Here is a 10,826-nt window from a genome sequence, read left to right on the forward strand (position 1 = left end):
CCTTTCTTAGTCAGAATTTAATACATTGCATATTCATAAAGAGGAATTTAAATTTGCTAATACTGCAAAAATTGAATATATTAACTGCTGCAAAATGAAGCCTTCAGTATTTTAAGGGAAGTGAGGACATACAGCTGTTCACATACAGCTTCAGGAGCCAGAGGAAGATTCTTTTTAGATTCAGGGGGAAAGAGACAGATAAAAATCAGGAAGGGGAGAGATGGCGGGTCGTAATGGAAAGTAGTATTTACCTCAGAAGACATGAGAATTAGGCTCTCAGCTGGTAAAAACAGCTCAGCTGAGCTTTGACAGAATCTTTAAAATTTGCATTAGTTGAAGATCCAAGACAAAGACCTTATTAATTCACATTTCTCTCTTACAGTGATAAGCCATCAAGAGAAATCATTCATCTATTCAGCACGGATAAGATTCAAATGAGTACAAGAATACAGCTACACAATCAATTTATCCAAGTTCAATTGCTGTTTTCAGCCATAGTAAATCCAAGGTACCAAGATACCAGTTCACTTTATCCTCCCTGCTAAGTGGTCATGCATTTTAAATCTATTGTACCAAAAAGCAGCAGCAGCAATTCAGGAAGTCACAGTAACTTCTGCAACTAAGCTGCGAGTTCAGACAACTTTTAGTAACATTTCATTTTTGAGTGTCTTTCACCTTAGACCCCACTGCAGATGATCTGCCAATAGGAGACAGAAGATCAGATGAATTAGCAGTATAAATGCTGAAGCGCACCTAACACTGTGCCTGGTCACACAAAACATTAACAGGAGTCTCCTTGTGAAGGCTAATGCCCCACTTAGCTTCACTGACAAACGAGGATGGCCACACCACTCCACATGCTAGATTTGTCTTCAAGTCACCTTGTGACAACAGCCACCATTAGTTTGTTCAGTAAAAGAATTCAGAGACCTCATTTTTTCAGCCTGAGGTAACCTTCATGAACCACCCTCCGAAAGGAAGCATCAGCCTAATGTCCTGTGACTTGTGTGCTTCAGCAAATGCAGATAAATCTATTCGAAGTGCATGTCTCCCTTAGGCAGAAGGGGCACTTACTGTCCCTGTTCTTTAGAGGGAGATACATATTACTTTATATGCTCTTGAGGCTTGCAGGTTGTGAATGCATCATTAGAGCAGGAAGCCCTGTGTAATACGGGGATGTAGGACACGGAGAACGGAGTTCAGCAGAATTCAGATCAGAAACAACCTATCAACAACGGCAGCTGGAAACCAGCGATTCCTGAATGTTTTACTAATGGCTGTAATTTCTTTGAAACTTAAAAGTCAGGCACATGCCATGTTCTCTCACTTGTAACAGATGCTAAGAATGATCTCAGAAAGGGTTACACAGCCAGTCTGGCATACGTGTGGTTACTAAAATGGATCAGGTCTCACTTGCAGAAAGCAGATAGGCACTTGCGAGACATTCTACAGCAACACTGCTCAGAAGGATGTGCTACACTATTTAGCAAGTGACTACCATGTTTTAAATTAAGTGTCAGAGAGAAATCACTATTTCTTCAATGAAATGGAATCTTAAAAGCTTTTAATTTCCAATACAGGCATTTCCCACACTATTTTTAGGAAAACATCTTAGATACTATCACCATCACCTGTGATTTTATTCAGTGCAGTATCAAACAACTCAGAAAGGTCCTGAAAGCAACTGAAGTACTCATTTGTAGACCTCAACTACCACTGCTGACTTTAAAAGCAGTGCATTCTCCATCTCCATCAGCTACTAAAGTTGTGCTAACGTGACATAGCATTTTGAAAATAAGGTGTAAGAGACCCAATTGCACATCAATTACACCCAGGTCTTCTCAGACTCTGTTCTGGGATGTAAACCCACATATACTTGGGCAGCAAACCCTAAAAATCCAGACTAAAAAAATGCAATGTTTTCCTCTAAACTCACTTTTAGTTCTCTCTAAATGTATCTGTGGTGTTCCCTAGCACAACATTTTATGAATGTGGACAGAAAAAACAACAATCAAGATGTAAAAATACTTGGTTTTGGATTGAACTTTAAAAATTGTAATAAAAGTGACAGAAGTGTCATATACAGCTTCAGTATAACTATTTCCAAACCCTTTTTCAGTAACAGTAATAAATGTCACTTTCGAATGTCTGAGTATACTAAGGAGGGCTTTTAATATTCAATACATTCTATAAAGACATAACCCAAGATTGCATTTCCTCTGAAAGGCTTCACTAGCCTATGAGCTACTGCATTAAGACTGAAAATGGCACAAGACTCTCCATAGTTTACTTCATACAAGTAATAACAGAGGGTAACATCATTTCATAACTACTTGTTCAAAACCATAGGCCTGGTAGAATAACTACAACCGGAATAGAGACATCTTTTCTCAGCAGTAAGATTTTAACATGGCTCTGCCCGCTTTGCCTCTTTGGAGGAGAAAAAAATAAAATTTAATAACACTTTGCTTAAGAAGTCTTTGAGATAAGGATTTCCTCTCTCCTACCAACGGTGACATGGGTAAAATTTCAAACAAGAGGTAACTTAATTCTAGCAATTACACCATTTCACTCTCGCACAGTAAAATGCGCTAGGTCTGGTGGGTAGTACAGAAGAAGGGTCATATTTGATAACCTGTGGCTCCATTGAGCGTGCGTGGCTCTGGCAGTTTTCAGTGATAGCTATCCATTATGTAGAGGACAGCATGAAACCCTTTGGGAAAACGGGTAATCATGAATATAACACTTCACATCTGCTTTTAATTTAAATTTATTTATTTTACACTCAGCCTTCATACAGTAGCAAGAAGAGAACAGTCAAAAAGCTACTGCAAAAAAAATCAAACCAGATGCTGACTTGGCAGAGTTTTTCATTAATTTCCATATACTCTAACAAATATTAAGTTCTAAGCTCACTAAACTAATTGCAGTATCTCACTGAAGTCTTTACCTAAACTGGAAACAGAGCAGTGAGAAATCTGTAAAAATTCTGTGAATTCTAGAAAAAAATCCTGGACAAAAAAATGTCAACATAAAAATTGTATTTTCTATTTACTGACCCGTTCAGCAGCTGTTTTGTCATCACTGAAGACATAGCCATTAAGAAGAAATTTACACTTACCTGAACCAGAATTCTTGGCCTCTGAGGGGATGGAAAAGGAACTTTATGCATGAAATGGGAAATGTGTCTAGAGGAAAAGAAAAATACTGATTTAATAGAACTTATAAGCTTAAGCTGCTTTACCTCAAGACAAAATTATTGCCAGTAAGAGAAATTAATATATAAAAATGGCACATACTTATTCAGAAGACAGTAAAAAAAATATTCCCCCAAATCTTACAAGGATATTCTGACCTTGAAAACCTATTTTTCTTATAGTGACAACCCAAACGGCAGGCAGATCATCCTTCAGACTATGAGCTTGGTTTGTGAGGCTGAAAAATTACAAGAAGCCTTTTTTCCCCCTAATTTGGAAAGTAGAATTATTGGTGTTTGGGTAGCACAACACCATCTTACAATCACGCTTCTGAGGCTGGCTTCAAATAGCGCTGTACCTCAGAGACTAGCACTGGTTATCGGCAAAAACATTCACAGCTGAGTATCAGGGAGACTCATTAAGTTCAGCCACTTTCTTCACTTCCAAATACAAAATGGTATACAAGATTTTTGTTAAAGTTATTTTCATATACTACAAATATACAAATTTAAAAAATCTGTAATTTCTCAGTTTTATAAATGTATTAAATTCACAAAAGTTCTAGATAATACACATTATCTCATTAAAAGAAACTACACGCAACCAACAGAAATTCAGGGAGAAACAAACAGATATCAACAGCTCCTTGGATACAAGGATTTCCTCTGCGTTTTAAAATGTGAAATCCTTTGTGTAAGAAAGAATTTAAGTTTATTTAACACAAACAGAGGAGGATTACTAGTGCAAAAAAATCAATCCACTTTATTATCTTTCATTACACAACAAACAGACATTTTAAAAAATGAAAAACTTCGTATTTCATTCTCCTAACTTAATGTATGCAATAATAAGACAGGATTTCTAATCTTTTTCCTCCTAATCACTATTGCAAATGGTGCAAAGCTAATTTAAAAAGGCTTTTAGAGATACTTTTGTAGACACTTTAACAAATAAAAATCTCGGCTTTTTCAGGAAGCAGGTAAAGATACATTTAATCAACGGAGTAAAGTGCTTCATCCAGTGTAACCAGTATATTTAATGTTTGGTGATTAAATTCAAAAGGATGTTATAGGAAACTTAGAAGTGAAATTACTGTTAGGAATGTCTGAAATTACTTACTTCTCAATAGGTAGGACATGTGGACCAGAAATGGAGTAGCGATACAGAAAGGTAAGGAACTTCTTGAAAGCATCGAAGAAAGGCCAGTGAGAGAGCAGACAGATGCATTTATTTGTTTGAACTGTTCTGCACGCGTCTGCCTTCCCCTCAACAGCAGCTGCTAATCCCAGTTGCGATTTCTGTTTCTCTGTGAGATGCTCTTCAGGATACAGTTCATAAAACTGAATAGCAGCACCGTATACCTGCAAACAGCATAGTTGATTTGAAGTCAATAGATCTGCCTCAGTCTTCAAAGCAATCTAACAAACCCCAAACATGCCACGAAAATCAAGTCTGTGTTACTGTTTGAAAAGTTACATTAATGCACCACCTTTTGAAGCAATCTATTCCAGAATATTTTTATGGCTGTGAAAATCCAGACTGTCTGTTATTTATGTAAAACACTTAACGTCATAGGAGAAAGAGTAATTTATGAAAGTATTTAAGTGCGAGAAAAATAATGATTATACAGAGTACAACTACAGTCAACTGCTCCTCCAAAGCTATTTTAGGAATCCTTTATAAGCAACTCAAAGCAGTATTCCTCTGACATCCAATTTACTTTTTAGAACAAGTATATGCATGGAAGGTTGTTTCCATGCTCGCAATCAAAATAATACACTTGCATGTATATGCACCCAGAACTTTTCTAGGTCTGTAGTTTCAAAGGGTAATATGATTGGAAAGCAAAGGAGTTCAGGTTTATATGATCAGCAGTCCAGCAGTGAAATAAATGCAAGCCACACTTTAAAGCAGCCTTTGAATTAAACCCAAATGAATAGATTCAAGTTTGTCTGTGAAAATATGCGTTACCATCATCCTGAAAAGATAAACAACCAATTTTTTTTAACTTAACTTATTAACAATGATTTTTTTTAAGCTTTCAAAATACCTTTTCTGCAGAAGCTCCAGTTAGGACGAACGTAGAAAAAACTGGGAGAGGGTATTTGCTGTTTGATGGCCAACATTCAATCGTTGCACCCATAGGTAGACAGAAGAGAGGCACAGATTCTGGTAATGGGAATGATTCGTAATCTTCTTGGGGATATCTACATATTAAACCTACGAAGGCAATTTGCAAAGAGGCAATAGTGTAAGGAACAGCAGAAACGTATCTTTAATAGCTCACTTCAAGTAAAAAATGCCCAGAAAAATCGTAAGAGAGCATACGCTAACTTCAGAAGACCAGGAAAGTTGTAAAAAAGCAGGCATAGTGAAGGGCTGTAAAGGGGCAGTGCTCTTCCAAGATCTGAGGAGAAAACACCCGACTAAAACACGGGACTGAAGTCCTACTTACTATCTAGGAATTAATTTCTCTTTTTCTGTTTGCATGTTGCGTGCATCTCAGCTATTATCATAACAGTGCACATTCATCACTAGTACCAGTAAAGATTTAAGATTTAGTTGAAAAAACGGTAACCTGAAGAACTGAGAAATAAGACTGATGTTTTCAATTATGAACACAATTCTTGCCAACAAAAGTTTCCTGAAAAATCTGATAATGTGAGATACTAGATAATTTTTAAAATATCAACAGAATCAAACCAATTAATTATGCTGATCGACCTCAGCTGAGGATTCCACTAATGTGCTATCAGACTAATGTGTTTAGACTTAAACACAGCTGTAAAACACAAAGTTCTGAGGCAGAGGCTCTTAACATAGAGGCCTTCCATCCCATCATACTGCTGGAGCAATCCACCCTTTCTTATTGCCAACCTGGGGACTCCAAACTAAGAGTGAATATTGCATGAAGGGATTTGGGATTTTGCTGCAATAGAAAGCACAATCATTACACATTCTTTTCTAATATACTGTGAAATATTAATAAGCAATAAAAACTGGTAAACAACAAAGGTAATGGGTTCCCCCCCCACAAGAAGCAAAATTTTGTGCAAGCAACTACCAGATGTGGAGCCTTTACAATTTTTTCTTTATTTGCATGTTTGGTGTCCGCCTTTTAGTCCTAAACTACTCTTGTTTACAGAGAGCAGCACCTCAAAGGGATTTAAGTGCATTAAAGCTTAAGTCTGAATCATGCTCGTGACTTGCAAATAAAGTCAGGGGTTAAAAAAAGAAACCCAACACATTTCATCAGAGCCATAGCAAATCCAATTGTGTCTTATAAATGAAACAACAAAATAAGTATGATGCACAATCCAAAAATACTTAAAAAGCTCAATGCCAGTGATGTTCAGGGCAGTGTGGCAGACTGCAGTATTCTTCAAAATTTTGCTTAAAGTTATCATGAAAATGCACCAAATGATTTTGTGATATTTGCTTCTGCACCTATACATACACATACATCCTTAAGAGGCAGTTACCAGCAGCAAACCAGGTGGAGACACACAGGTTTGTACAGACCTACCAAAACACAACCGAGCTTTCAATTAAAAGCAAATTTTAAAACAAAAGGGTCATGATACATAATGCAAAGGTTTATTTTAGGATACTATTTTAAACCAATTCTTCAAGGAAAGATTCCTTTTGGATAATGCCAAGACAGCATCTTTGTCAAATAATTCTTCGATGGAAAAAAATGCATTACAATTATATTACAAATAAGCCTGTACATCCTGAATGAAGATTAAAAAAAGCTAAATAGTAGTTACGTACCTGCTTTATATGATATGGTGTTGGTTTTTGCCACAGACTTTTTGTAACATAAATATACTGCTGAGCCCCACTGTAAAACAAAAGAAGCTGTTGGATTACATGACAAAGCACAACAAAAGGATGTAACAGAAAAGAGTGGAGGAAAACCTCGTCTTCCTTGTTTAGAAGAAACCATAATGAGCACACAAAACCACAGAGCATTAAGATACAGGAATTTTGGGCCTGCTACACCGTTCTTTCTGACAACCAACTTTCTTTAATAGCCACAAACAAATACTGAAAGATAAATACTGCTAGCTCTGAGCTAACCAGTCCAAGTTGACCTCTAAAGCAGACCTGGTTTATAGACTAAAGCATGAGATCTAGAAATTCTTCTCCAAAATATTCATTAACACAACTACAGAATTTTGAGTTGTCATCCATATAAATATTTAAACCTTTTTCCTTTTTGTTAAACTTCTGGCTTAAATGTGTATGTAGACAGATATACATACATATACACATTTATGCATACACACACACAGAGCTCAATATTTCTGTTATTAACTACATTTGTATATTACTTTAAGTCAATACTTAATTTTCTTTTGTGCCTGCATTTTTATTTTAATTACGCTAATCTTTAAGCCCGATTCACAGACTGAAATCACAGATGGAATAAAGCAACACTGGAGCATAATGTCATTGTTTTTGCAGCTTCTAAACAACAATTTCCTTTCTGGCATCATTAATGTTTTTAAATATTTCTGAAGTTTTCCACTTCTGGACATGAGAATAAAGAACACGGGAAGCCACAGAATGGAAAAGACCAGCGCCCTTTAAGGGCACACAAAGATTTTAGGGATGGGAGAAAGAAATTCCATTACACAGCACTCCCACAACCTGGTCAATACAGGAACCGGTAGAATTGAAAAATCCATGTGTTAATGTCTACAGGCATTTATTTAAAAACCAGTCCAGATCAATTCCCATTATGTTTTTTGCATGATACTCCTCGCATACGTGGTCAGCATCCTCATCAGCATGCTGACTTTTGGGGACCCTATGAAAGATTCAACCAGGAGACACCTACACATTAAATTCTGCAAAATAAAGTGCTGAGATGCCTGTGTATTTTAGCAGGTCTAGTATGGGAACCACATTAAGCATTTAAACAGGCTTACAGTCACCAGCACCCAACATCGCTCACATGCAACACTCTTAAGGGAAAAAGTCTGTAAAACTACTGAGGAGAATGACACTTAAAAATCAGCATTATAGGTAGTGGAAGAGTTTAAAAACAATCCAGAAAGTGGTTATTAGATACAGAATTTCCATCACAACATTAAAATCAGTGTCAGAAACTGCCTCGCCTGTAAAACCTCCAGTTATACAGATGGAGACACAACAGGTTCTAAGGACTAATCCAAAGCTGAAGTCAGCATTTCTACATCAGCACTAAAAAGACTATTAGCTAAAAGACTTGCAAAAAGACTTTGTTCCAAGCAGGAACAAAGAAATGTAATCCTCCAACTCTTCCAAGATTTGATTTATCTTTGGAGAGCGCTTATCAAAATTTGTCACCAGTTACTCTGAGAACCATCACAAACACTCCACAAACACCACACCACTGCATGTCAAGCGTTCAAAATCCAGATTTTGAATCTTACCATACTGTTATTAAGATTCTTGTCAACCTTGCAGAATGTATGTGGAGGGGTTTCTCCTTTACTGGGTATGATTATACATATATCTGTAACAGCCAGCGTGTTTTGTGTCATGTTTTCGGATGCTCTTCGGTAAGTGATGTACACTCTCTGTGATGAGGCACTGCCACTAATATTAGCAGGCCGGCCATATGGAGTAGTTTGGATTATTTCACAACCTTGCTTTACTCTTTCTTTCCCATCATATAAAACCCTAGATAAAATGGGATGAACAAAAGTTAGAAGGCACATTTTTTTAACACTTTGAACATTAATACCAATATATACACTAATAAAAGAATTCTAAGTGAACACTACCAGTCTAACAGCAGCTCTTGCCTCAATCTGTCTTTTTACTGACAAGTTAGGGTCACATTATATAAAACTGCATTCTAACAGAAAAACGTTGTGATGAAACTATACTAGTTTTCCTCACATATAACTGCTTTTAAGTGTTTTGTTCGCTGCAAAATAGTGTTATTTTCAATTCTAAGATTTATTGCCTGATCCTAAGAATGTCATACCGCTCGCCTCTTTTCAATCTGTATTAAATACGTTAAGCATCTTATCTCAACCAAAACATATACACTGAAAATTATAAATGGCTTTGAAAACTCCAAAATGCAAAGGATTACACTCGTCACTAAAATCCACTCAGCGTGCATTTTTCCTACCATACTGGGTTACAGCATGCTCAAGTCAAGAAATGGCTTCCTGCTCAGAGTTCTGCCTTAGAGTAAAACGTATGGTAGTTCAATAAACCCCATCAGTCAAACAGAACTGCCAAAATCACTTACTGGAATAGAAAAATCACTCACCCCAAATCAGTAAGAGGGGGCTTATCCCTTCCTCGGCGATAACAAAGGTATATTTGCGGTCCTACAAGACTGCCATTATTAAGATCCGCAGACAATCCTGAGGGAGTAACATCTATGCATTTATAACCCTGAGGAACCTCCTCCCCCAGAGATTTATTAATTACTGTTACATCTGTAATAGGTTCTTTTGGTTTAGCGATTTTATGGCAAGCATCATTGAAGTGGATTTCTTCCTCTAGTGGTTTTGAAATATCTGTTAAACCTGCGACAACAAAGTAGTCAGCAACACGAGCCCCTTTGTCTTCCATCTTCCATTACAAGACGTTATAACTGGTGAGAAAAAACCAGATATCAGTATTTTTTAAAGGAAATTATAAAAGATATTAGCAATAATAAATCATGTTTATTTTTAAAACAAAAATATTTGCAATAATACAATAATAGTATTTGGTGTATAGTCTATTGCTGCACTCTACTCACCATGAGAATGGCTCTTCTAAGGCACAACCTGCAATTAACTTTCTTCCTGAACGTTAAACATACACACCAAGGCTGTCTTGATTATTCTAAAGATACAACTATAATACTTGCAGCCATCCCACCCTGTGGGATTTTACATCAGATACCAAGGGTTGATCTTGGAGTAGGCTAGAAGTTCATACCATTCTATTTTACAGTGTTTTAAGGCTCAGATCCTTGATACACAACCCATCCATAGCCAGCAACATACCAGCTTTTATACAAGACATTTAAACCAACTCAACTCTAATGGACTACAGACCACTGCGAAACTAAAACATTCAAAACATGAAGATTTTCATAATGAAAAGGAATACAGTCTTGCTGTTCCAGGCAAATTGTGTCGGGAAATTACATTCTTTCTTTCTGGAACATACTGATAAAAAGATTCTTGATATATGAATTCTTTCTGTATAGTTTTGGGGGGTTTTTTTTTGCAGTGTTTGCTACCAATGTTGCAAGTAAACCTCACTGCAGGACAAAGTATTACCTGCAGGATGAAAAGATGGCCTGGCAAACAATGCAGCGGTCAGAGACTCTTGAATATCTTTGCAAGTCACTTAAACGCCACGTCTTATTTAATAGCTTGATTTTGCAAATAAAGAAAATACTTTTCGCTCTTTCATGGAACATGGAGAAACAGGCTAAAAATGTTTATCTGAGTCATCCATATGTGCTGGAACCTCGCTAAAGAAGCGTCAGGAAGTTTGTTGCCATCAAGCTCCAGACTTTTTAAACCAGACAGGCTATTAGAGACTCCCTTTTGTTGAACTGATTTTGTTTGGGTGTAAAATTTTATTATACGAGAAACAGTTACAACACAGGAGTTTCAA

General features: G+C 36.7%; 1 protein-coding gene across 1 annotated transcript in view; it reads right to left on the bottom strand.

Moving 5' to 3' along the window:
- The window catches only part of DENND4A (DENN/MADD domain containing 4A), a 29,759-nt gene extending 19,959 nt beyond the window's left edge, over nt 1–9,800 (bottom strand). The window contains exons 1-6 of the mRNA XM_010190879.1: nt 9,475–9,800; nt 8,621–8,870; nt 6,972–7,041; nt 5,248–5,417; nt 4,317–4,558; nt 3,122–3,188 (exon numbers count right to left, since the gene is read on the bottom strand). Coding sequence (XP_010189181.1) covers nt 3,122–3,188; nt 4,317–4,558; nt 5,248–5,417; nt 6,972–7,041; nt 8,621–8,870; nt 9,475–9,782 — 1,107 coding nt within the window. The 5' untranslated portion in view covers nt 9,783–9,800. The remainder of the gene's footprint in view (nt 1–3,121; nt 3,189–4,316; nt 4,559–5,247; nt 5,418–6,971; nt 7,042–8,620; nt 8,871–9,474) is intronic.
- Nucleotides 9,801–10,826: the final 1,026 nt, after the last annotated feature.

This window comes from Mesitornis unicolor, unplaced genomic scaffold (genome assembly GCF_000695765.1).
Source record: "Mesitornis unicolor isolate BGI_N332 unplaced genomic scaffold, ASM69576v1 scaffold10778, whole genome shotgun sequence".
NCBI lineage: Eukaryota > Metazoa > Chordata > Aves > Mesitornithiformes > Mesitornithidae > Mesitornis > Mesitornis unicolor.